This window comes from Pristis pectinata, chromosome 15, assembly GCF_009764475.1.
Source record: "Pristis pectinata isolate sPriPec2 chromosome 15, sPriPec2.1.pri, whole genome shotgun sequence".
NCBI lineage: Eukaryota > Metazoa > Chordata > Chondrichthyes > Rhinopristiformes > Pristidae > Pristis > Pristis pectinata.
The window spans coordinates 44585703-44613049 of NC_067419.1; the positions used below are offsets into that span (position 1 = coordinate 44585703).

Consider the following 27347-nt stretch of genomic DNA (forward strand, 5'->3'; position numbering starts at 1 on the left):
GCTTTATACAGCTGCAATATGACTTATCAACTTCTATACTCAATGTCCCAACTGATGAAGGCAAGCATGCCACATGCCTTCTTTACCACCTTATCTACATGTTGCCACTTTCAGGGAGCTATGGACCTGGACCCCAAGATCCCTGTACATCAATGCTGTTAAGGGGCCTGCTATTTACTGTATACTTTTCTCTTACCTTCGATCTTCACAGAAGTGTAGCAGTTACTGTAACACTATTACAGTGCCAGTGACCCAAGTTCAATTCCCACCGCTGTCTGTAAGGAGTTTGTACGTTCTCCCCGTGTCTGCATAGGTTTCCTCCGGGTGCGCCGGTTTCCTCCCACATTCCAAAGACGTACGGATTAGGAAGTTGTGGGCATGCTACATTGGCGCTGGAAGGGTGGCGACACTTGCGGGCTGCCCCCAGAACACTCTACGCAGAAGATGCATTTCACTGTGTTTCGATGTACATGTGACTGATAAAGAAATCTTACCTTCCCCACAACTCCAATTTTCATGTCATCTGCAAACTGATGAATCAGCCCACCTACATTTTCATCTAAATCATTGACATGTATCTCACGGAGGTCCCAGCATTGATCCCCGCGGAACACCACTGAGCACAGACCTCCAGTCAGAATAACACCCCTCCACCACGACATTCCCTCTTCTATGGCCAAGCCTTAATAGACTTGTGCAGTAATTCCTATCCAGGAAATTTCTATCCAGTGTTGATGTTTGTGTCAATGAAGCTGAAGACAAAACAATGAATCAGCGGACCAAGTTAATCAATGAGACAGATTTATTTAATATTTTTAGGACATCTCAAACTACCTTTAATGTTAAAGAAGTACAGTCACCATTACCCAGTATCAGGTTATCCACTGATCACACAGGGCAAGCTGTGAACTGTGACCATAAGAACAGTAGTGATCCAAGAAGGTGGCTCACTCGCACCTTCAAGGGCAATTAGGGAAGTCAGTAAGTGCTGGGCTTGCCAGCGACATCGTATCAAATAAATAAAAATCATCTGTCAGTTCAGGACTGGCCAGGGGATGGGGGTCTCTCTCCAGACCTTCTCTTCATCTACCCTGGAGTGCCGAAGATGGCACCATCACCTTCCAGCAGTCTCTCAGCACCAGAATTGCAGAAGGAATCATTAATTTAAGACAAAGCATCAGAAAGAATCAAATAAATAAAACAAACACAAGTATCGCACATGATCCAAACCTTCCCCAGTATCTGCTGGTTCCAGATGGTTTGTGAAGTGTATCGACGTCCTGTGTGACTCTCATAATAGGTACGAAAGAAGGAAGCCAGTGACAGAAGAAACGGTGACCCGAGAACAGAGGTTGAAGGAGGCTAGTGAATAACCAAGGATGACATGAAGAAAAACTATTGAAGTATTTATATGTGATCTGCCTGAAAGTTGGATGCAACTTTCAAACAAAAGTAAATACTTCAAGGGAGAAAAGAAAATATAGGGTCAGAGGGAAGGAGCAATGGATGTGGGGCATCTCTGCCGAACAAAAAACAGAGCACGGTGAAGATACTCAGCAGATGAGGCAGCATTTATCCACTGACACTGCTCTATCTCTGTGCACCTTTAGTATTTTCTGTCTTTTTTCCCCCGTCCAATTTCCAGTGTGTGTAGTTGTTTGCTCTTTGATCTGCATTAAGCAGCTAGCATAGGCACGATGGGCAGAACAATCTTCTGCACTGTGATTTCAAAATTCTAAATCCTTTGAAACTTAGTGTGGAAACTTTAATACGCCGTGTTTTCAGTCAGGAGGTGCCACTGACAGTTTTCAAAGTGAATCTAAAAACTGGCATTTGGAAGTTGCACAAATGCAAGGTTCCAAACTTGCCATCCCAAGGATGAGGGCAGAGGAAGGAAGTGCACTCCCAATTACACACCCATCCTGGACACACAAGGCCCCTTCCTAGAATGTCCCCGGACTCACTACCCATCAGCTCTGAAGCCCACCTTCACTGGAAGAACTTGGAGCAATGCAAAGGCTGAACACGATCTTCCCGAGGAGAACTGCCAGCTGTGAATAAACGACAAACCTCTGAGCACATAACCAAGTCAGCGAATGACTATATTTTTTAAAAAAAGCTGATCTCCAGGAAGGATTTTCTCCCCAGACTGGAAGCTGTGTAGGAACCACCAAAGCTCCAAAAAGGCTTGGCCTATACTCTATGGGGTACACAAGAACAAGAAGCAATATTATTGAACTGCAGGATCCAGAGGGACGTTTCCTTGAGTGAGAGAATCTAGAAGGGGATGTAGTGTGAGGGTAATGTAGCACTCACTGAAGACTGAAAGAAGAAGGAATTTATTCCCAAAAAGGTTTTAAATCTCTATGATTCCCGTCCCAGGGAGCTCTGGAGGTTGAGCCATTGAGTATATTCAAGGCTAAGACAGATGATTGAGCTACAGGGAGCTCGAGGGTTATTGGAGCTGGGCAGGAGAGTGGAGCCAATGCTATGATGATCTAATTGGAAAGCAGAGCAGGCTCAAGGGCTCAATAGACAAAACCAGCTCCTACTTTCTTACCCAAGTCAATGTGCAGCAACTGAACAGAGTGTGAAATGCAGCAACCCTAGAGTTAGATTAAGCAGATTTTAACACAAGAGCAACCAATTACAACATTTTAATACCCAAACTGCAGCAGGCTACATTAAAGTAAGACGGGTTTGCCTCTAAAGGAGAGAAGACTTGCATGGAGCTAGCAAGATTTAGTTTGAGGCTGTGAAGTCTGGGTTAATCGTAAACGATCGAACACAGCTTGCAGATTTCCCCCTCCTACCTGTGGAGAATGATCAGCCAGCTAACATTAATGAGCCACATAAATAGTCTGGGGGAGTTCAGCACCGTTCCTTCGTGTGGCAATTTCTGCACAGCAACAAAATGTAGCTGATCACCATTCTACTTCATGGAACAAGCTGTGTCAATGTTGTGGTCGGCACCAACTCAAAGGCAGAACTGCTGACAGGTATCAGGTTAAGGACAGTCCACACAATCCCCAATGACCAAGATCAGTGCCAAGACCCAAATAAACCAGTCCCGCTTTACACTGGCAGCCACCTCACTCAATACCCCTCGACCAAAGCATTAACGCCACATCAACTTTCAGCGTCCTCGCACGAAATATCTTTAACTTGGTCAAACTGCCTCCCATGGAGCCTCCCCAGGACCACGAACGGAGACTTGGCCTCGAAATCGCAGGTGAACTTGGTTAGATCGACGTTGATGGACAAAGGGCGTGTGGCCAAGTACGGGCGCAGCACCGGCCACTCCAAGCCCAGGTGATGTCGGTGAAGCTGGAAAGGAAGGTGATAAACATTAACCATGTTGGAAAGATCAAAGCCCATGGCTGGTAGGTACAGTGGGTTCCCAAATCTGTGTCCAGTAACTCAAGAGGTTTGGACGTAGCCCAATAGCGAACAGAATGACAACATTCTCAGAGTTATACAGCACAGAAACAGGCCCTTCAGCCCAACTCATCTATACTATCCAAGGTGCCCTTCTGAGGTGGTCCCACTTGCCCGCATTTGGCCCATATCCCTCTAAATCTTTCCTATCCACGTACCTGCCTAAATGTCTTTTAAAGGGTTATAATTGTACCCCCTGTGTGAGAAACACTGCCCTTCAGATCCCCTGTAAGTCTTTCTCCTCTCACCTTAAACCCTCCCCCTCACAGATGCTGCTCAACCCGCTGAGTTCCTCCAGCAGGTTGCTCGTTGCTCCAGATTCCAGCATCTGCTATCCCTTGTTTCTCCATCCTGAGGGATCAGGCTCCAGCCTCGACTCTGCAGGAGGAATTATTTCTCTCTGTCTATCCTCACCGGTTCTCCTCAAGACCTTGTTCGGTGTGACGGAAATTTCCCCTTAGCCTTCAAAATTTCAACCTTGTGTCATCACTCTACGTAATTTAACACTTGGGGATATCCTTCTAATAAATCCACATTGCCCCATCTCCAAGGTCAATAAATCCATCCTAAAGTCCAGTGCCCAGAACTAGATGTAGTGATCCAGCTGTGGTCTGAAGGACCTAGTTCTGATCAAAGTTACAGTCTGATCTAACCTTGCCAGATGTACCACCTTGTAGCTCACTTACTCCAAATGAATCCCAATTCCATAGCCACCAATCCACAAGGTTAGATCCCTCACCTACATGATCTCTTTCCTAGTCAGTGCTATATAGAAACTATTGGTGGCTCCTGCTCCAATATTTAGATTTCTTTCGCACCCTCTCCCCACAACAAACCTCTGACCCATCACTCACTTTAATGAGTTCGCCTTCTGCGCAGTGCCACACAATGCCTTCCACCTTCGCCTCCTCGCTCTCCTTAAACCACGCGACCAGATCCGTCAGCTCAAGCGCCGGGGGCTTCTCGATCCGCAGGGATCCGTGGGAAACCAGAAGGTGGAGAGGCCGCTTCTTGCTTCCAAGGCCTGGAGCACAGAGGGAGGCAAAGTCCGTCAGTGCCACACTTCCCATCATCTGACAGAGGTATATAAGGTCATGAGGGGCATAGACAGGGTGAAAGCACATAGTCTTTCTCCCAGGGAGGGGGGGGGGGGTGGCTAAAAACAAGAGGGCATAGGTTTAAGATCAGAGGCAAGAGATCTAAAAGGGACATCAGGGGCAGCTTCTTCACACAGAAGGTGGTGTGTGTTTGGGATGAGCTGCCAGAAGTAGTGGTTGAGGCGGGAACATTAGCAACGTTTAGAAGCCATCTAGATAAGTCCATGGATAGGAGAGGTTTAGAGGGCTGTGGGTCAAACGTGGGCAGGCGGGACTAACTCGCTGGGCGACACAGTCGGCACAGACGAGTTGGGCCAAAGGGCCTGTTTCCGTGCTGTATGACTGTATGACCACTGAAAAGGAAGGGCTTTTGTCTCTTAGTGGAGGAGAGAGGCAGCAATTTAAAGGAGGGGGTTTTACCCAGACTCCTGGCTAATAATTCTCTCTCAACAACACTACAACACAATATTTCTTTAATACTGCACAGCTGTTTGTGGGAGTTGTTCAGTCCCCACATCACAACTGTGACTACACCTTGGAGATACACTGGCTGTAAGGTTCCTCCAGGTGGCAAAACATACTGGGGGAATCCAAGTCCATGACACTAACTTTACAGTGAGAAAACTAAGAACACCTCATACCAGGCGGGGCACAGTAGTGTAGCGGTTAGCGTAACGCTATTACAGCGCCAGCGACCCGGGTTCAATTCCGGCCGCTGTCTGTAAGGAGTTTGTACGTTCTCCCCGTGTCTGCGTGGGTTTCCTCCGGGTGCTCCGGTTTCCTCCCACATTCCAAAGACGTACGGTTTAGGAAGCTGTGGGCGTGCTATGTTGGCGCCGGAAGTGTGGCGACACTTGCGGGCTGCCCCCAGAACAATCTATGCAAAAGATGCATTTCACTGTGTGTTTCGATGTACATGTGACTAATAAAGATATCTTATCTTTTTACCTGTTCGACCGCTCACTGTAGACCTTTCACCTCTCGCCACTTTCCTGCACTAACTCCGTATTCCCCCCCACTTCAATTCCCTGAGCCACAGTTCTGGGAAGGTGACGCACGAAGCTGGTTAAACAAAAGGACCTCCTGTTGACTCAGTTGCCTCTCACCATCTCAGGAAACCCCAAGAGCTGCACATGTTGTAGTATTTTGGCAGCTTGGCACCACAGCACAGACATCAGTTCAAGGTGAGAGGAGGAAAGTTTAGGGTAGATGTCAGAGGTAGGTTTTTTTTTTACACACACAGAGCGGTGGGTGCCTGGAACACACTGCCAGCGGCTGATACAATAAGGACATTTAAAAGGCTCTTAGATAGGCAGATGGATGTAAGAAAAATGAAGGGTTATGGGCTATGTAGGAGAGAAGGGTTAGATTGATCAAGGAGTAGGTTTATATGGGTTGGCACAACATTGTGGGCTGAAGGGCCTGTACTGTGCTGTACTGTTCTGTTAAACAGAAACCTGTTACAGCATCTGTCACACAGCAAGATCTCATAACCAGTAAACAGTCAATCAACCTTGACACAGATTAGATATTTTTGAGTCACATGTACATTGAAACGCACAGTGAAATGCATCTTTTGCATCGAGTGTTCTGAGGGCAGCCCGCAAGTGTCGCCACGCTTCCGGCGCCAACACAGCACGCCCACAGCTTCCTAAACCGTACGTCTTTGGAATGTGGGAGGAAACCGGAGCACCCGGAGGAAACCCACGCAGACACGGGGAGAACGTACAAACTCCTTACAGACAACAGCTGGAATTGAACCCGGGTCGCTGGCGCTGTAGTAGCGTTACATTAACCGCTACACTACCATGGAGGGAAGTTCCTTTATTGCGTGGATGGATGGGTTTTATTTTTCTGTGTGAGAGCATGAAGTCTTATTTTAGCCATTCCACTTCCTCAAACCACTTCACAATTATTTTTCTTCCTTTTTTTCCTGCACCAGAGCAAAACTGTGATCCAGCTGGGATTCAGGGAGAAGTCCTGTCAGTACGGCAGAATGGAACTCAGAGACTAGGCTGCCACACCCACTGCTGTCAAAGTTGTGGCTTAATGAAAGGTGGTACATCTGACCGTGTGGCACACCTGAAGGGCTGCACTGGGAGCCTTGGTCCAAAGTCTCTGGAGTGGGACTTTGACTCATGACCTCTCGAGCCGAGAGGCATGTGTGCACCAGAGGATCTCACCCACACTTAGACAGGACGAGGGTCAAGACACAAACACTAGAAGGACAAGGATGGGGAACTCCACCCCCTGGAAGTTGCCCTCCGAGCCACACACCATCCCGACTTGGAAATATATCGCTGTTCCTTCACCGTCGCTGGGTCAAACTCCTGGAACTCCCTCCTCAACACCATTGTGGGTACACCCACACCTCAGGGACTGCAGCGGTTCAAGGAGGCAGCTCACCACCACCTTCTCAGGGGCAACCAGCGATGGGCAATTAAATGCTGGCTCAGCCTGCGAAGCCCACACCCCTTGAATGAATAAAACAAGAAGTCCACAATAAAAGTGTTCCTACCGTATGGATTACCGTTGATATGAGTTCCTACAAGCTCCAGTGTCTGTTCAAGCAGCTCCATTAAGGGAACAATGGTAATTTCTAGAAGATTCTTCCCAGAACATGGCCTTAAAACCAGGGCCGAGCCAGTTTCATAGTTCACAGCGGAGAGATGCCAACAGTACTGCTTGTTTCCCTTCTCCACCGGAATCCAACCTCGGGGACAAGGTAAACATTTATAAAGCACATCTCAAAAAGTCAAGACACGGCTGTCAGTGAGATAACACATATAATGCAGGAACAGGCCCTTCGGCCCACAATATCTGTGCCAAACACAATACCAAATTAAATCTCTTCTGCCTGCACATGATCCATATCCCTCCCTTCCCTGCGTGTTCACATGTCTATCTAAAACACTCTTAAACATCACTATTGTATCTGCTTCCACCATTAACCCCTGGCACCCACACTGTGTGTAACGAAAACTTGCCCCGCAGATCTCCTTTAAACTCTTGCCTTAAATGCATGTCCTCTAGACATTTCTACCCTGGGAGAAACATTCTGACTATCTACCCTATGCCTCTCAGAATTTTATAAACCTCTATCAGGTCTCCCCTCAGCCTCCGATACTCCAGAGAAAACAATCCAAGTTTGTCCAACCTCTCCTTATAGCTCATACCCTCTAATCCTGGTGAACCTCTCCTGCATCCTTCCCAAAGCCTCCACACCCTTCCTGTAACGGGGCGACCAGAACTGCACACGTGGGACATGTTCCCTCACCAGGAATGTGTCCGTTTTCATCTGGTTGCAGGCCACCTTCTGCTTGGGCAACTCCATGTGCCGGAATCCAAGCATCTGGAACCGTCCTGAAGTCATCGTCGAGGTTCCAAGTAAACTCTGAGGAAGAAATTTAAAAAATTCATCACACTGCCCCATGTTCAGCTTCTACTCCACTGTGATAAGACCATTGAACGGTTCCCTTATACGATGAGATGGACTCTTGACCTCACAATCTACCTTGTTGTGACCTTGCAACTTATTGCAATGCACTTTCTCTGTAACTTTGACATTTTACTCTGTACTGTTATTGTTTTTACCTGTACTACTTCAATGCACTCTGTACTAACTCAATGTAACTGCATTGTGTAATGAATTGACCTGTACAATCAGTATGCAAGACAAGTTTTTTTACTGTACCTTGGTACAAGTGACAATAATAAACCAATACCAATGTTACAGCTCCCAGCTTACAGCCAGCTGCAGGGTTCATACAGCTGTTCCACTTAGGGCACAGCTGGATACACAAATATTATTCACTCACCACCAGCAAAACCCAGACACCTCAGCTCTCAGCCCCGGGGGCACATTATCCATACAGGTCAAAGGCCAGCTGCTGCACTCTGACCCCAGCAAGGGTGCTGCATTTTTTCATTACATCTGAGGAATGGAAAATGGATTTCAACACAGATCAGTGTGAGGTAATGCACTTTGGAAAGACAAACCAGAATAGGACTTGTACTTTGAAATGGCAGGGCACTAGGGAGTGTAATGGAACAGAGGGACCTAGGAGTACAAGTGCATAGTTCGTTGAAAGTAGTGCCACAGGTAGACAGAGTGGTGAACAAGCATTTAGCACGCTGGCCTTCATCAGTCAGGGCACTGAGGAAGGAGTTGGGACATTATGTTGCAGTTGTACAAGTCATTGGTGAGGCCGCACTCGGAGCACTGTGTACAGTTTTGGTCACCCTGTTATAGGAAAGACGTGGTTAAACTGGAAAGAGTGCAGAGAAGATTTACGAGGATGTTGCCAGGACTAGAGGGCCTGAGTTATAGGGAGAGGTTGGCCAGGCTGGGTCTTTCTTCCTTGGAACGTAGGAGAATGAGGGGTGACCTTATAGAGGTGTTTAAAATTATGAGAGGCATAGATAAGGTGGACGGTAACAGTCTTTTCCTCAGGGTAAGGGAGTCCAAAACTAGGGGGCATAGGTTTAGGGTGAGAGGGGAAAAATTTAAAAGGGACCCGAGGAGCAACTTTTTCACGCAGAGGGTGGTGAGTATATGGAACGAGCTGCCAGAGGAAGTGGTTGAGGGAGGTACATTTAAGAAGCACTTGGATAGGTACATGGAGGGGTGCTGAACGCAGAAAATTTGGACTAGCTTGGGTGGGCACCATGGTCGGCACGGACTGGTTGGGCCGAAGGGCCTGCATCCGTGCTGTATTGCTCTTTGACTCTATCTGCGTATACATGTACTTCAGCATCTGATGATAAACTCAACCTGATTTGGCAGGAGTGCAATCCTTCAGAAAATGTTCAACCAGGGCCCACCTGCTCATTCAGTGGGATGTTAAAGATCCCTGGGCACTTCTTCAAAGTAGTAGGGCTCCCAGCTCATCTCAAACCAGTATTGCAGAAACAAACCACCAGGTCATTGCCACTGTTTGCTGTTGGAGCCCACTGCTAACATTTCTACATTGCCAGGGGCTGCCCCTTCGAAAGTACTTCGCCAGCTGTTACGTGCATTGGATCAGTATGAAAGGGATGCACAAGATGCTACATAAATTTAAATTTTTCTTTCTATAATGGAGATTTGAGATGTTTCAATTCTGTGCATTCCAGCTGGACAACTCAGAAGTCCAGCTTCTGAGGATAGGTTGAGTGAGCTGGGGCTTTTCTCTTTGGAGAGGAGGATGAGAGGTGACAATAGAGGTGCACAAGATGATAAGAGGCATAGATCAAGTGGACAGCCAGAGACTTTTTCCCAGGGCGACAATGGCTAACACGAGGGGGCATAATTTTAAGCTGATTGGAGGAAGGTATAAGGGGGATGTCAGGGGTAAGTTTTTTTTTTACACACAGAATGGTGGGTGTGTAGAAAGCACTGCCGGCAGAGGTTGTGGGGGCAGATACATTAGGGAGATTTAAGAAACTCTTAGGTAGCCACATGAATAGTAGAGAAATGGAGGGCTATGTGGGAGGGAAGGGTTAGATAGATCTTAGAGCAAGGTAAAATGTCGGCACAACATCATGGGCCGAAGGGCCTGTATTGTGCTGTAATGTTCTGCGTTCTAAGTACCATAGCCTTGGAAAAAATAATCACCATCTAACTTTCTATTCCCGCACCCCCCCCCATAAATTTGTCTACCTCAAGTTCGATAGGATGGGAGGCAGGAGTGATTAGAAAAGAGCCGGAAGGACGATGGTGGAGAGCGAGAGAGGGTGGCACAAAGATTGGTTGAGAGGAGGTGAGATCACAGACCTGCTCGTGCTCTGCTCCCTCAACCTACACAACCAGTCTGACGCCCCCTCCAAACACAATTACCCCTCTCCCTTCACCAGTCAGGAGGGGCCACTCCCCCGTTCCCCAGAATGCGCTGCCCTTCCCACAGCACCAGTGCAGGAGATGCAACCTCCGCCTTGCTTTATCCTCCTTTCCCCACATGAAGCAGCAAATTCCTTCCACCACAGGAACCTGCAGCTACTTCTTCCACAGTGGAGATTCCGAAGGGAGACCGAGCAGTTACTTTGTCGATTCCCTTCCTTCTGTCCACAGGACCCTTCCATCCCAGTCCCCCCTCGGCCTCCACACTGTTCCAATGAAACTCAAGAGGAAGAGCTGCTCATCCTTCACCTGGGCCTGTCCCATTCTCCAAGTAAACCAACCCACCGTTAAACTGGAGACACAAGAGAGACACAGATGCTGGAATCTGGAGCAACACACAAAATGCTGCAGGAACTCAACGGGTCAGGCAGCATCTGTGGAGGGAGATGGACAGTCGACGTTTCAGGTCTGGACAATCCAGATGAAGGGTCTCAACCTGGAGTTTTTCCAACATTTTGTGTGTTGCCCCAGCATTAAACTGCCATCCTCCTGAACTCATAGCCAAGTTTTATATCATAAACACTGCTCGTTTATCAGACAGCAACAATGCAGGCACTCCATTCATATTTCCTCTCCACGCTCTTTGCTCCTTGTCCAACTCTCAACCCCTCCATTTACCTCATCCCATTATTTAACCTCTCTTGCTTTACATCGCACCATGCACCTTCCATTGTGCCCTCTCCTCACCTCCCCCCTTTCGCTGCCTATGCCCAGTCAGATGAAAGCTCATCAACCATAAACGTTAGCTCCACTCCTCTCTCCACAGCTGCTGCCTGATCGACTGAGTGTTTCCAGTTTTTAATCTTTCGTTAGAGTGGGGAGAACAGCCACGGTGCTTCGCAGGGAAACACACAGTAAACCCACTGGTTACAAACACGACGCAGTGGGAGAAGGAGATTGTAATTACCAGTGCCGGATTTTGAGGACTGAAACTTCCTGAATCGCTTCTCAGCTTGCTTGGTCGGTTTCCGATCAAGCCGTGCCCAGAGATAGGGCAAATCTGCCAATAATCACAAAGCACTGATTAACCGAACAAGTCAACTAATTGTGGGCTGAAGCTTCACAAAGATTTGGAAAACTGGAAGGCAGAGAAAAACAAATCAGGTCTTCTGCACAGACTGTGATTAATCAGTCAATGGCCTTTTAACCCCACAGAGGCAGGCTTACAGGACAAGTAGTAAACGAAGTAAAATAGACAGGGGCAGGAGAAGGGCATGAGAATCTCAATGACAGCATGACTGAACTGTGCCTCAGCTGTCTTAACCGCCGGTCTTTAGATCTTCAGATTTCGAACAATTGCTGCCATAATCAGTCAAGTCAGTGACGAACCATCAATCAGACCTACCAGCATCCAAATCAGTGAAAGATATCTTTTATTAGTCACAGGTACATCAAAACACACAGTGAAATGCATCTTTTGCGTAGAGTGTTCTGGGGGCAGCCCGCAAGAGTCGCCACGCTTCCAGCGCCAACATAACATGCCCACGATTTCCTAACCTGTACATCTTTTGGAATGTGGGAGGAAACCGGAGCACCCGAAGGAAACCCACGCAGACACGGGGAGAACATACAAACTCCTTACAGACAGCAGCTGGAATTGAACCCAGGTCGCTGGCGCTGTAATAGTGTTATGCTAACCGCTACACTACTGTGCCTAGTCACAAGAGTGCAGAGCTCGTGAGATATTGCTGGATAGTGGTTAACTGTCAACTGTTCTCATGCCTCCGAGTCAGAAGGTTGAGAGTTCAAGTGCCGCTCTGAAGGTTTCGGCACTAAAATGAAAATACAGAAGTACACTAAACTTAAACATAGAAGTTACCTCAAACACTCACACATGCTTCACAAGAAGTGCTTTGAAGTGTTCTGGAAGAGTTGTAAAAGGAACTAAAGAAATTGAAGTCTCGGCAAGCAGCAACTACTCTGTGATAAAACCCACACTGTGGACGGAGGTTTAGTAAAGCAAGGATACTAAAAGCCCCAGAATAATTTAACGCAGAGCACTGCAATGAAATTCACTCTGATAGGAAAAGTTGCAGGAACAAAACCAAGTACAAACAATTGTGGGGAGGCTGCGGGAACAGAGTCCTGGGGGTGAACACCTTGAACATAACAGGTTGTGTCCCGCAAGTTGTTCATGGGATCCTGAGCTGAGTGCAGACACGGAGTCCATGGTGTTGCTAAAGCTGGTAGGCTTCAGCAGGAGCAGAAAGTTCCATTCTGGACATCCAAGGAACGATGACAAGGTGCAGTGGATACAACTCAGCGGATAAAGGCTTTGGGACCCACGTTCAAAGGCAGCTGAGTGAGAGAACATAGAACACTACAGCACAGTACAGGCCCTTCGGCCCACAATGTTGTGCCAACATTTTATCCTGCTCTATCTAACCCTTCCCTCCCACATAGCCCCCATTTCTCTATCATTCATGTGTCTATCCAAGAGTCTCTTAAATGTCCCTAATGTATCTGCCCCCACAACCTCTGCCGGCAGTGTGTTCCATGCACCCACCACTCTCTGTGTAAAAAACTTACCCCTGACATCCCCCTTATACCTTCCTCCGATTACCTTAAAATTATGTCCCCTCGTGTTAGCCATTGTCGCCCTGGGAAAAAGTCTCTGACTGTCCACTCGATCTATGCCTCTTGTACACCTCTATCAAGTCACCTCTCCTCCTCCTTCTCTACAAAGAGAAAAGCCCCAGCTCACTCAACCTAGGGTGAAGGCTGATCCTGTTGCAGGGTGACAGCCCCTACATGAATTGAGTTCACTGTCCCATTGCAGCTGCAACTGGAGACAAACAGCATGCAGCCGTCCCAAAACTCACACTGCATCTCATTCTTGCTCATGACACAGACCGTTCAGCTTATCTCGTGCGTGCTGGCTCTCAGACTAATTCCATCCCCCCCCCCCCCCCCCCCCTAGCTTACTCCCCTGTTACCCATTCTCCCTCACAAATCCATCAACTGTATGCTGGCTCTTGTCCCACCTACCTACACGATGGATAATTCACAGCAGCCAATTAACCACCGGTCAGCACGTCTTTGGGGTGTGGGCAGCTCAAACTAACTGGGCATTGAGTGTAAAAAATGGGAGATCATGGTGCGGTTGTACAGGACGCTGCTGAGGCCACATGTGGAGTACTGAGTTCAGTTTTGGTTTTCTCCACGGTACTCTGTAGTTTTATTATAGAAAGTGGCAATGCAATGAATTGAAAACACTGATTTAGCCAAACTGGAAGTTTTGTGATACGATTGGCATCAAATTTTCAAGGTTAAGTGTACAATCAAATAAATATATTTCACTGTGTTTCAATGTACATGTAACTAATAAAGATATCTTATCTTATCTCATGTTACCAAACGATTCAGCACCATGAAATACATAAAATAAAGATGTAATTAAACTGGAAAGAGTGCAGAAAAGATTTTCAAGGATGCTGCCAGGACTTGAGGGCCTGTGTTACAGAAAGAGGTTGGACAGGCTGGGACTTGATTCCTTGGAGCATGGGAGACTGAGAGGTGATCTTACAGAGGTGTATAAATCAGAAGGGGCATAGATAGGGTGAATGCACTCAGTCCTTTTCCCCCAAGGCTGGGGAATCAAGAACTAGAGGGCATAGATTTAAGGTGAGTGAGGAAAGATTTAATAGGAACTTGAGGGGCAATATTTTTTTGTACACACAAAAGGTGGTATCTATGTGGAATGAGCTGCCAGAGGAAGTGGGTGAGGAAGGTATAATAACAACTTTTAGATATTAGATATTTATTAGATATCAAAACAGTGAAATGCATCTTTTTGCGTAGAGTGCTCTGGGGGCAGCCCGCAAGTGTCACCACGCTTCCGGCGCCAACACAGCATGCCTACAACTTCCTAACCCGTACGTCTTTGGAATGTGGGACGAAACCTGAACACCTGGAGGAAACCCACGCAGACACACGGGGAGAAATTTAGAAGGTTATGGGCCAAATGCTGGCAAATGGGACTAACTTGGATGGGGCATCTTGGTCATCATGGACCAGTTGGGCCGAAGGGCCTGTTTCCATGCTGTACAACTCTATGACCTTGGGGAAACCTTGCTGACAGCAGAGCTGGGGCTTGGCAAGCCCCTCCAAGATGTGGGATCAGGTGCACTGCCAAGGCAGCGTACACAAAGTCACTCGCAGTCTAGACAAACATTTGATGTGATAGAAACAGAATAAATAGTGACTGGCACTTTAGCAAGTTCTGACCACACTCCATCCTGAAACATTGGCTCTTGTTGGATTGCTAAGGTTTCAGCAAGGCTTTCTAACCAACTTGTGAAGTTGCAAAAAGTACTTCAACGTCTGTTACATAGACACCTCTGCCACAGGTTGTACAGACTGCCGTGTCCAACGTTACATTGCAGAACAGTGATCCCTTCATTCCATTACCTTTGTACGTTGTGACGTAACAACAGGTGCCGTCCACTTTCTCCGTGGCGGTTGCACGGTGGATGTTTGCTGCCAGTGCCTTCGGACTCAACTCTCCAGTGGCCAAGACCCTGTACGACTGAACACATGTTTATGAGTTAAGGTCATATATCCACAGGCTAAGCCAGGTACCATGGATCAATCCCATCCCTTTGGAAAACCCTGTAATCACACAAACCAACACACAGCAAACAAACTGGCCGGGCATTAAGTAGCTCAGAGTCACAATGCCATCCAGGATATATACAGGCCCTTCAGCCCACCACTTACACCAATCTTACATTAATCCTATTTTATTACCCCACATTCCCATCAACTCCCTGCAGATTCTACCCCACCCACCTAAACACTGAAGGCATTTCATACCAACCTGCACGCCTTTGGGATGTGGGAGGAAACCAGAGCACCCTGGGAAACCCCAGGGTCACAGTAAGAACGTGCAAACTCCACATAGACAGAGCCGGAGGTCAGGTTCGAACCCGGGTCTCTGAACCTGTGAGGCAGCGGCTCTGTCAGCTGTGCCACTGGGCCGCCCCTTGGCATTGTGCAAGGGAAACACGGATCACAGCTGACATCCTCACCGATGTTCCCCACAAAATCTTCCAGCACAAAAAGGCCATTCAGCACATAGTGCCTGTGCTTGCTCTTATTGCACTGCACTTTCTCTGTAGCTGTGACACTTTACTCTGTACTGTGATTGCTTTTACCTGTACTACCTCAATGCACTCTGTACTAACTCAATGTAACTGCACCGTGTAATGAATTGACCTGTATGATCGGTATGCAAGACAAGTTTTTCACTGTACCTCGGTACAAGTGACAATAATAAACCAATACCAATACTGAGCCAGTACCCACAACTCTGTCCATTGTGACCCCAGACCTGATTTACGACCTGTTTGCTCCAACTCTGAAGTTATACCTGAAATGTTGTCACAGGAAGCAGCTCTTGGTCCCACACCACTAGCTTTTCCAAACATCCATCACAGACACCTTAGGGTCCCTGAGATCTCCTGCACTGGTGTCGATTGAAAGGAACCAGCTTTTCTCTCTCATTGGATCTGGTTCCTTTCTGTACTCCGCTGCCTCTGCCAGGAGGGAGCATCAACCACTGTACCAACCCCCTTAAACCCAGACCATCAATATCCCACCATCGAGGACATCTGTGGTAGTGTAGTGGTTAGCGTAACGCTATTACAGCGCCAGCAACCCGAGTTCAATTCCGGCCACCATCTGTAAGGGGCTTGTACGTTCTCCCCGTGTCTGCGTAGGTTTCCTCCGGGTGCTCTGGTTTCCTCCCACATTCCAAAAGACGTACAGGTTAGGAAGTTGTGGGCGTGCTATGTTGGCGCCGGAAGCGTGGCGACACTTGTGGGCTGCCCCCAGAACACTCTACGCAAAACATGTATTTCACTGTGTGTTTCGAAGTACGTGTGACTAATAAAGATATCTTGCCTTCAAGAGGCGGTGCCTCAAGAAGGCAGCATCCATCACTAAGGACCCTCACCATCCGGGACATGCCCTCTTCTCATTACTACCACCAGGGAGGAGGTACAGGAGCCTGAAGACCCACACTCAATGATTCAGAAACAGTTTCTTCCCCTCCGCCATCAGATTTCTGAACGGTCCATGAACACTACCTCGTTATTCCTTTTTTTTTGCACTATTTATTTTCTAATCTATAGTAATTTTGCACTGTACTGGTGCTGCAAAACAACAAACTTCACGTCATACAAGTCAGTGATAATAAACTTGATTCTGATTCAATTTTAGCCCTCAACTAATATCACTAATAGACAAGGTACCCATTCACTCTACCGTCCCTGGAAGAACCTTAGAGTGTACAGACTGACTGTTGTGATGCCTACCTTTGACCACAATACACTTTGGGATATCTGTACTTAAAGGTGCTATATAAATGCCCGCACTTTCTTTCACCCAGAACTGAGCGCCAGAGGTTGCTTGCTCCTGGGAGTCTCACAATGATTCCCTCTGGGGTTGGGACAGGTTAATGCAACGGTTAGCAGCACTAAGTGAACAGAAACAGTATAAATGCCGACAACTAAACTTTCAGTCTTGCATTAGGAACTGAAACCTAATGGTTTGTGCCTTTGCCCCGGATACGGTTGTTTTTTATTGCATGTGTGAGATTTAAAACGCATGCAACCTGGAGAAGGCTGTGCATTAGGGTCTCCTTTGCCCAGCTCCAGTTCCCTACCTGGTTGGGCCTTTTGGTGGCCGGCTCATCCCGCAGCTCGGTGGCGAAGGCGCAGGGGATCTTCTGCTGCACCGTCCCCGGGCGCTGCATCGCCCTCCCGCCCGGCCCGGCTAACACCCAATGCAACCGAACGGCAATTGCAAACGCATGGAGGGGATGCAATACAGCAGCCTGTCCCCTCTCACATGCAGCAATCTGCCCCCTCACATGCAGCTCTCTGTCTGGATCAGCTCCCCGGACGAGGCGCCTGCGCATCTCACCGAGTCTGCCTGCCGGGGAGAGTTGCACCTCCCCTGTGTCACTCGCTGCATTAACATGGTCGAAGTATCAGGATTGGGATGGATGCAATGGGTGCAGTTAAAGGAACTATTTAACTCCCTGCATTTCAGGGGAATGTTCAGATTTTAGGGGTGTTGGGGGGGGATTGAGAGCCTCGATGTTGAGCATAGAGTCATGAAGTTGTAGACCCGTTCGGCCCAACTCGTCCATGCCAACCAAGTTGCCTACCCTTGCTAGTCCCACTTGCCTGCATTTGACTTATAGGCATCCCATTGCAACTGGAAACTGAAGCACCCGGAGGAAGCCCACTCAGACACATGGGGAGAAATTTAGAAGGTTATGGGCCAAATGCTGGCAAATGGGACTAACTTAGATGGGAATCTTGGTCAGCATAGACCAGTTGGGCCAAAGGTCCTGTTTCAGTGCTGTCTGACTCTAAACCTTTCCTATCCCATCCCACGTTCAGTCCAGATGAAGGGTCTCGACTTGAAACATTGACTGTTTCCGTCCGTAGATGCTGCCTGACCCGCCGAGTTCCTCCAACGTCGAGTGTTGCTCCAGATTCCAGCATCCGCTGCCTTGTGTCTCCATGTACCTGTCCAAATGTCTTTTAAACAATGTAATTGTACCTCTTGCAGCTCGTTCCATATACCCACCACCTTCTGTGTGGAAAAACTTGCCCCTTGGGCCCTTCTAAATCTCTCCCCTCTCACCTTAAATCTATGCCCTCTAGTTTTAGAGTCCCCTGCCCTGGGATGTCTTCACTAGTGAGACCACAGAACAGCACAGGAACAGGCCCTTCAGCCCAATTGATAGTGTATCAATGGTTAATTTTAAATAAGATCAGAATTATTTTTATTAACCAAATAATTTTTTTTAATTACTTGGAGTATCGTGTTAAGTTCTGGTCGCCTCATTATAGAAAGGATGTGGAAGCTTTAGAGAGGGTGCAGAGGAGATTTACCAGGATGCTGCCTGGATTGGAGAGCATGTCTTATGAGGATAGGTTGAGTGAGCTGGGGCTTTTCTCTTTGGAGAAAAGGAGGATGAGAGGTGACTTGATAGAGGTGTACAAGGTGATAAGAGTCATAGATCGAGTGGACAGTCAAGAGGGTGACAATGGCTAACACGAGGGGGCATAATTTTAAGCTGATTGGAGGAAGGTATAAAGGGGGATGTCAGTGGTAAGTTTTTTTTAAACACAGAGAGTGGTGGGTGCGTGGAACGCACTGCCAGCAGAGGTTGTGGGGGCAGATACATTAGGGACATATAAGAGACTCTTGGATAGACACATGAATGATAGAAAAATCGGGGGCTATGGGGGAGGGAAGGGTTAGATAGATCTTAGAGCAGGATAAAATGTCGGCACAACATTGTGGGCCGAAGGGCCTGTACTGTGCTGTGGTGTTCTATGTTCTAGATACAGATAGATGTAGACAGGCACAGGCAGTATAAGGAACTAGAGCGTCGAACAGACAGACTATGGGGCTGGGTGGTCTACTCTTGTTACTATGGAATCCTGTGTATTAACAATAGGTTGGACAATAGGCCTGTGCTTGGATTGTGGAGCAGAACTGAACTCCTGACCTTCTGTCTCAGATTCAACCTTGGCGCACTGGGTCACGACTAACACCTATTCTCATCACCGAAACAATTTCAGTTCCCTCCCCTATTTTGATGACAATCTATACTTCGATGTGTAGGGGGCATAGAATTATGTCTACATTAAAACTATGTTTGACAATTAATATAAATACACAATCTTTCATTTGAAAAATTGGCTATAATTTAATTACAGCAATAATATAAAAAACACATCAAACACTGGGGGAGAAACAAATATTACTGCCTCTCATTATGCTGGACAGGGAATCTCGGAATGGGTACAGCATGACATTATGTTGGAACAATCCAGCTCATCCCAGTCCCCTAGTTTTGCCTTATAGACCAGCAAGCTCTTGCCTTTCAGACACTTATCCAGCTCCTTTTCTGAACTCTACATTGAATCTGCCATTACAAGCACTACTCCCCGGGCATTGCACTGCATTCCAGACCCTTACCACTCACTGTATAAAGGTCTTGTTTCTTTTGCCAATCACCTTCATTCTCTGTCCCCTGGTTCTTGACCCCTCTGTCAATGGGAACAGTTCCTCTCTTTTTACTCTATTTGCTTCATGATTTGAAGTAACTCAGCCAGATCCCCTCCCATGTCTGTCCCAAGGGGAATGCAAGAACTTCAGTCCTTTGTTTTCACAACAGGTTAAATAGAAATTAGTGTATTTAACTTACCGGTAACAATGTTCGACAAAAATTAACTAATCCCTTGTATACTTCATGTTGTAGGGTTTGTGACATAGAGCACTAGTATGCAGTGCTCGACATAACACACCACCACTGTACAGTTAAATAGTGAATGAAAGAACACAACTAGTGGCCACAATAAAAGAGTGAATTCAGAGAGAAACTCCCTTCCCACATTGGTGAGGGAATTCCATGTGGAACTTGCTACCATAGGGAGTGACTTGAGTGTAATTAAAGCCAAGGCTGGATAAAGAGGAGGAGGAGATGGGAACTGAAGGATGAGATGTGGGGGTTTTTCTGCATAGTACATACCTGCTCTATTCTGCATTGTAAACTAAGGCATCATTGAAATGCATCAAGGAAAAAGAACTTGGCATCTTACATTTATCCAAAAGAGGGAGCGATACTCAGAGCCTAGTGTACAAAAAAACACTCCAACTCACCCAACTTTTTCTGTGTTCAGGTGTCATTGAAAATACATCAGCAGGTTTTGATACACACTGCAAGACCGTGTTATCATCAGAACTGCCACAAAACCAAAACGTTGACTGTTTCTTTCCTCACAGATGCTGCCCGACCTGCTGAGTTTTTCCAGCGTTTTCAGTTTTTGTTTCAGGTTTCCAGCATCTGCAGTTTTTGTTTTAATTTTTATCAGGAATAATAGACTTGCATTTATCCAGCACCTATAGCCTCATGACAAATGATGCAATTTCCAGCCAATGAAGTACTGTTAAAGTGCGGTCACTGTCATAATATGGTCTTGCAGTTGCATGCGCACATCACAGTACAAACTAATCTATCAACACCAACACTTAAGGTCTCGTAGACCAGAATTAACTTATACAATTTCTGGAATCTTAAATATTTTAATTTTATGGTCTCATGACTTCTGAGTAATAACTAACTTGCTTTTCCCATATAAGTGCTTGGAACGAAAATACACCTCGCAGAAAATCAGCCTGTAGAGAAGTAAACCTTCAAACGAAAGGTTAGAAGTCAGGATTGTGTGTGTGTGTGTGTGTGTGTGTGTGTGTGTGTGTGTGTGTGTGTGTGTGTGTGTGTGTGTGAGAGAGAGAGAGAGAGAGAGAGAGAGAGAGAGAGGGAGGGAGAGGGAGGGAGAGGGAGAGGGAGAGGGGGAGAGGGAGAGACATATCACTGGCACTGCCTTGACAAGCACAACTCCAAAGGGGTCCATCCGATCTCTCAGTCTATACAAATTAATTAATAGACAGAAAATCTGACGAACTTCCTTCATGGCACAGCTTCCTATCTCATCTGGTACCAGGAAAATATCTCCTTAAAATAAAATATTCTTAAGAATTAGTGGAGCTAAACTCTGCCCAACTGAGAAGCTAGAACAGACTGCAATGATACCACAGGGCTCTATGCTGCAGTCAGCCTTTACACATTAATAAATGGCACAACAGAAAACCGGCAAAGAAATAATGGTCTTTCTGACTTCGCCCAGTTTGTTCTCCAATCTCAGACACCCCAGCAGTTTCCCAAGATGTTGGCAAAATCTTCATCGTTTGCAACTTCAAGGCTGAGGCCCTCATAATAGGATTCAAATTCACAGTAAGTCACTTCGTTGGGGCTGGCACAGCACTCCTGTAGGGTGTCCAGGAATGCCGAGCGGACTTGTTGATCTGAAGATTCTCCTGCGATAGAACAGTAAGGAGAATGACATCAGTCCAACAAATAGTCACGAACCTAGGATAGAGATGGGGATCTCCAAGAAAGCAAAGCTGGGTGAAAATCAAAATAACTGCAGATACTAGAAATCTGAAATAAAAACAGAAAATTCTGGAAATATTCAGCAGGTCAGACAGCACCTGTGGGAAGAGAAATAGAGCTGATGTCTCAGGTTGAAGACCATTCGTCAGAAGCCTGGTGTTGTTTGGAGATAGATGGTTCTAATAAACTTGGTGGTAGGACCAAGGAATTGGGGGGAGCTTTATAAAATCATGAGGAGTATAGATAAGGTGAATAACCAAAGTCTTTTTCCCAGGGTAGGGGAGTCCAAAACTAGAGTGCTTAGGTTTAAAGTGAGAGGGAAAAACTTAACAGAACCTGAGGGGCAACCTTTTCACACAGAGGGCGGTGGGTATATGGAACGAGCTGCCAGAGGAGGTGGTACAGACAGGTACAGTTACAACATTTAAAAGGCATTTGGACAGGTACATGGATAGGAAAGGATTAGAGGGATATGGGCTAAACACAGTCAAATGGGACTAGCTCAGGCAGGTCGGCATGGACAAGTTGGACCAAATGGCCTGTTTCCATGCTATGTAACTATGATTCTATTACTTTAGACAGGCAATACACAAAACTCTGGGTGAGATGGACGCTTTTGATTCTGCCAAGCTGCGCAAGTATCAGGTACCGGTAGTGTTCTCTTATGCACTGCTTCATTGACTTCAATGGTGCCAGACGTGCATGAGTACATACGAACAGTGGATGAGCAAAGACAGATTCCACCCCTACTGGCATCCACCGATACCAACCTGGACCCATTATTTCTCACCCTTCCCTCAGCAATTGCACAGAGACAGAGGTCCCTCCAGCATCCCATCATCCAGACTCCCGTAGGTCCCGATAACAATGACGTCCACAACAATTGTAAAACAGCACAAGGCACAGTGAGACTAGTGACTTTGCAGAGCTACTGCCCAGAAACTGTATCTGATACCATCGCCCCCACCACTACCAATTGGTCAGACCCCACCACCCCTCTGTAGCCTGTTAGCCAACCCCTAGCCTGACCCCTCTACCCACTGATTGACCCTACATTCCCAAAAGCTCTCCCTGACCCACTTTAATTCCTTTGCACTCTGTGAAGAAAAGTTCTCAAACGTACAAGGCCAGGTCTGCAGCACAATTGCTTGGACCTCATGCGCTGCTGAATTTTCTGGTGGTGAGCCATCGAACAAAACACTTGTGAATCATCAATCGTGACTTTAAAGGCACTGGCCAATCTGTAGGCTGAAGAGTTTAGAAGGTGGAGGTCAATCCCCCTGAAATTTCTGGGTCTACAGTCCAGGTCAGGTGCTGGGTGCCATGCAACATTGCTCCCCTCCTCATTCCCAGCAAGGGGCAAGTCAATAATTAGATGGGAGACTCAATACTTGACTGGTTCAGTTGGGCTGCAATGAAGTTTGACATCACAGAGGACGGACGATGCTGCTTCACTGCGACAGACTGAATATGAACACTCTCCGCCACCACATCAGTGTTTCATCTACAAGGAAACCTTGCAACAGCTCACCAAATCTACGTTGACAGCACCCTACACAACTGCAACAACCAGGGACAAATCCTTGGGAAGACCACCACCTCCTATTTCCCCATCAAGTCTGGCACCACAATGACTTGAACAAAGAGCATATTCCTCCATCACCACTGGGTTAACAGCCTGGATTGCTGAGCACACAAAGGTGGCAGCTTACCACCATCTTCTCAAGGCAACTAAGGACGGATAAAGGATACCAGCTTCACCTGTACCTGTCACCCAACAATCAAGTGCATTAACCAACCTCCCACGTTTGCTGGTGAATTAGCTGGAGATTCACACATTGCAGTGTGCCATTTGATGAGGAGATCAGACTGTGATGTAATTAAAGATGTCAATGTATGAGCAAAGAGCAATCAGTTCATGTGAAATGTGCCCACAGTGCAGAACAAAACTCACTTACATTAGTACAGGCACATGTTATTTTGTGATATCTGACCCAAGTCGAATAAAACTCTCAAGAAGGAATCCTGGACATTGCAGACATGGGCCGACACAGTTCCAAATTTGGTTGAGTCACTGCCTCAAAGCTCCAGAGACCTAGGTTCAATCCTGGCCTGCGGTGCTGACTGTGTGGATTTCTCTCGGTCCCCCTGTGACCGCGCTGCTTTCCTCTGGGAAACTTCAGGTCATTTAAGTCAGTGACAATGAATCTGATTCTGAGTGCTCCAGTTTCCTCCCACGTCACAAAGCTGTGCAGATTGGTAGGTTAATTGGCTGCTGTAAATACCCCCCTTGAGTGGGGGTTAATTAATGGGAATGTGAAAAAACTAAAATGCGATTAGTGAAGGTTCAGTGTAACTGGGTGCTTGATGATCATTGCCGGTCAGTGGGCCAGAGGGCCTGTTTCAGTGCTGTACAACCCTGTGGTCACTAATGTTGAGAATTCATTCAGCTTCTCCAAGTAACAATGAATCATAACTGTCAGCAGACTTTTTTAACATTACCTGACAAGACTTTGGGGTGTTTCTTTGGGTTATAGAACTTGCTAATATCATTCACAGAGATGCTGCCAGTCTTACTTGGATCAAGCTTCATGTAAGCCTGTGAAAATACACAGTGATAGAACTGAAGTAACATAGAAGGTGCAGTAACACATTAAAACGGTGTGTCAACTCACAGCACATTCATACTTTGTTATACATATTGAACAATATTAACACGGCAAGTACCTCTGATGTCCATGTTGAAAGCACTTAGCATAGAGTACAACCTGCAGTCATCTAACCAGAAAAAGCAACTAAGCTCTGAGTGACCCCAAGTTATGTTTACTTATATTAGGCAACTTCCTAGTCTTAAAGAGACAATCCAGTTTAAACACCACTTTAGCCTTAGAGCCAAGTAATAATTTGACCCTTTCGCAGTTCTGAAGAAGGGTTCTGGGCCTGAAACACTAACTGTTCCTCTTTTCACAGATGCTGCCTGACCTGCTGAGTGTTTCCAGTACAGGTGAACCCTGTGTTACAGCAGTTCAGGTAATGGAAATTCATCCTGACAGAATTCACAAATCATTACCAAAAAATCTGAGATATGGAATAAAAATTCATTTTCACAGAATTTACATGTCAATTTTTACTTTCTTCAACTCGCATTTCTTGAAGCATGCGCGGATGATGTGGCTTTGCGTTATGGAAAAATCACAATACAGACAATTTTCTAGGAATGCAATCCCTCCTCTGTAACGCGGGGGTCACCTGTAACTTCTGTTTCTATTTCAGATTTCCAGCATTTGCAGTATTTTTTTATTTTCACTTCTAAAATACCAGCAATGTGAACCAGAATTATATCATTCTTACTTTTCTAACAAATGCCTTTCGAAATTCGTTCATTTCTCCAATGATGGCTTGGAGAAACTGGTTGTAATCTACTTTACCATCGCAGTCCTGGTCCAGTAAAAGCCAAATGGACTCAAAATCCTACAAAAGGAGACAACAATTTTAGTGGATTTTTAAAAAATAATTTGATTTTAAACATCCTCTTCATTTTCCATGACGTAATTATGGAACAGGTTTACAGTTCTCCAGTGAGCATCAAAAGATACTTTATCTTCATTTGAGGAACTTAACAGGAGAATTTAATATTTAGTGCAAGATAAGAAAGAAATAGCAGGAGTAGGCTACACCACAGAAAGCATCCTATCTGGATGCACCACAGCTTGGTACGGCAACTGCTCTGCCCAAGACAACAAGAAATTGCAGAGAGTTGTGAACATAGCCCAGTCTCCCCTCCATTGACTCTGTCTAGACTTCACGTTGCCTCAGCAAAGCAGCCAACATAATCCAAGACCCCTCCCACCTTGATCATTCTCTCTTCTCCCCCTTCCTTCCATCGGGCAGAATATACAAAAGTTTGAGAACACGTACCACCAGGCTCAAGGACAGCTTCTACCCCACTGTTATAAGACTCTTGAACAGACATCTTGTATGATAAAGATGAACTGTTGATCTCTCAATCTACCTCGTCATGGCCCTTGCACTTTATTTGTCTACCTGCACTTCACCTTCTCTGTAACTGTAATACTGTATTCTCCATTCTGTTTTGTTTTCCTTTTGTACTACCTCAATGTACTTATGTCTAGAATCATCTGTCTGGATGGTATGCAAACAAAAACATTTCACTGTATCTTGGTACATGTGACAATAATAAACCAATTACTTCACAAGCCTGGTTCAGGTCTCTCCTCCTTTAAGACTCTTTGACCAAGCTTTTGGTCACTATATACATGGCCCAGTGTCAAATTTTGTTCGTTCACACTCCTGCAAAGCATCTTGTATCATTTTACCACCTTAAAGCACCCTATAAAAATGCAAGTTGCTGTTGGCCCTGACCTCTCTGGGAAGCTCTAAACGGAACTCCTTCAAAGCTTGTTTCAGTTCTGCTTTGGCCAGAACCCCACTCCCACTCGAATCCCGCTGCCGGAGGTATTTCCCCAGGCCAGTAATAGTGCGGACTCCTCTCTTCTTCAGTTTTTCTCTCAACAACCCTTTGTAAGGGAGAAAGGGAAAAAAATAAGTTTGAATAAGTTCCTTACATGTAGCAGGACCTTCAATGATTAATTTTTTCGTTTCAACTAAATTCATCAAGGATTGCTCTAGGGTGTCAATTGTAAAGACTAATTGCTGCCTGGGTAAAGCAGAGTTATTCTACATTCTGAACCTGAACTGGAGTAGCCATATACACAATGTGGCTAGAAGAGCAGGTCAGAGGCTGGGAATCCTGCAGTGAGTATCTCACCTCCTAACTCCCCACAGCCTGTCCACCATCTACACGGCTCAGGTCAGCAGTGTGATGAGACACTCTCCACTTGCCTGGGTGAGTGCAGCTTCAACTACACTCAAGAAGCTCGACACCATAACAGGACACAACAGCCCACTAGATGGGCAGCCCATCCACACCCATTCACTCACTCCACCACTGACGCACAGTAGCAGCAGTTTGTACCATCTACAGGATGCACTGCAGCAACTCACCAAGGCTCCTCAGACAGCACCTTCCAAACCCACCACCTCTACCAGTTAGAAGGACAAGGGCAGTAAAAGCACGGGGACCCCACCCTCCAAGCCACACACTACTCTGACTTGGAAATATATCACTGTTCCTTTACCGTCGCTGGGTCAAAATCCTGGAACTCCCTCCTTGACAGCATTCTAGTTTGGAAGGGGTTATCGGTTTGGAAGGTGCTGTCTAAGGAGTCTTGGTGAGTTGCTGCAGTGCATCCTGTAGATGGTACAAACTGCTGCTACTGTGCATCGGTGGTGGAGTGAGTGAATGGGTGTGGAAGGGGTGCCTATCAAGTGGGCTGTTGTGTCCTGTATGGTGTCGAGCTTCCTGAGTGATGTTGAAGCTGAACTCACCCAGGCAAGTGGAGAGTGTTCTGTCACACTGCTGACCTGAGCCATGTAGATGGTGGACAGGCTTTGGGAGTTAGGGGGTGAGTTACTCGCTGCAGGATTCCCAGCTTCTGACCTGCTCTTGTGGCCACATTGTGTATATGGCTACTCCAGTTCAGTTTCAGAATATAGAATAACTCTGCTTCACCCATGCAGCAATTAGTCTTTGCACTTGACCACCTGAGAGCAATCCTTGAGCTGTGCATATACCCACACCTCGAGAATTTCAACAGTTCAAGAAGGCAGCTCACCACCACCTTCTCAAGCGTAACCAGGGATGGGCAATTAAATGCTGGGTCAGCCTGCGAAGCCCACATCCCTTTGAATGAATATATAAAATAAAATTTAAATCCAGATATTGGAGCACAGAGATCCATTGGAAGTCAGCAAACTGTGCATAAACCTTAAGGCTCAGGTTCGATCCAGTAAGTGGATCAAACTTTTTTTAATTTCAAAAACAAACTTTATTCCTAATAAAAATATATACAAAGGAATAAACACAGTGCAA

General features: G+C 46.4%; 2 protein-coding genes across 7 annotated transcripts in view; both read right to left on the reverse strand.

Moving 5' to 3' along the window:
* Window positions 1-786: 786 nt before the first annotated feature.
* c15h12orf29 (chromosome 15 C12orf29 homolog) lies at window positions 787-17368 on the reverse strand. Of its 2 annotated transcripts, XM_052030357.1 has the most exons (7): window positions 17081-17360; window positions 14824-14941; window positions 11321-11413; window positions 7813-7929; window positions 7054-7248; window positions 4293-4462; window positions 787-3327 (listed from the first exon to the last, which is right to left on the reverse strand). In XM_052030357.1, exons 1-7 carry the CDS (start codon window positions 17333-17335, stop codon window positions 3130-3132), a joined length of 1146 nt encoding a protein of 381 aa, XP_051886317.1. In that variant the 5' UTR covers window positions 17336-17360; the 3' UTR covers window positions 787-3129. The 2 variants fall into 2 exon arrangements, with proteins under 2 accessions (XP_051886317.1, XP_051886318.1); XM_052030358.1 differs by lacking the exon at window positions 11321-11413 and having other exon boundaries at window positions 788-3327; window positions 17081-17368.
* A 1754-nt stretch (window positions 17369-19122) lies between these two features.
* The window catches only part of caps2 (calcyphosine 2), a 37839-nt gene continuing 29614 nt past the window's right edge, over window positions 19123-27347 (reverse strand). For 3 of the 5 annotated variants that reach the window (XM_052029778.1, XM_052029776.1, XM_052029777.1), the window contains 4 exons: window positions 25778-25932; window positions 24746-24865; window positions 23897-23993; window positions 19123-21318 (listed from right to left, as the gene is read on the reverse strand). In XM_052029778.1, coding sequence (XP_051885738.1) covers window positions 21143-21318; window positions 23897-23993; window positions 24746-24865; window positions 25778-25932 — 548 coding nt within the window. In that variant the 3' untranslated portion in view covers window positions 19123-21142. The remainder of the gene's footprint in view (window positions 21319-23896; window positions 23994-24745; window positions 24866-25777; window positions 25933-27347) is intronic. The other 2 variants (XM_052029779.1, XM_052029780.1) reach the window with 1 other exon arrangement.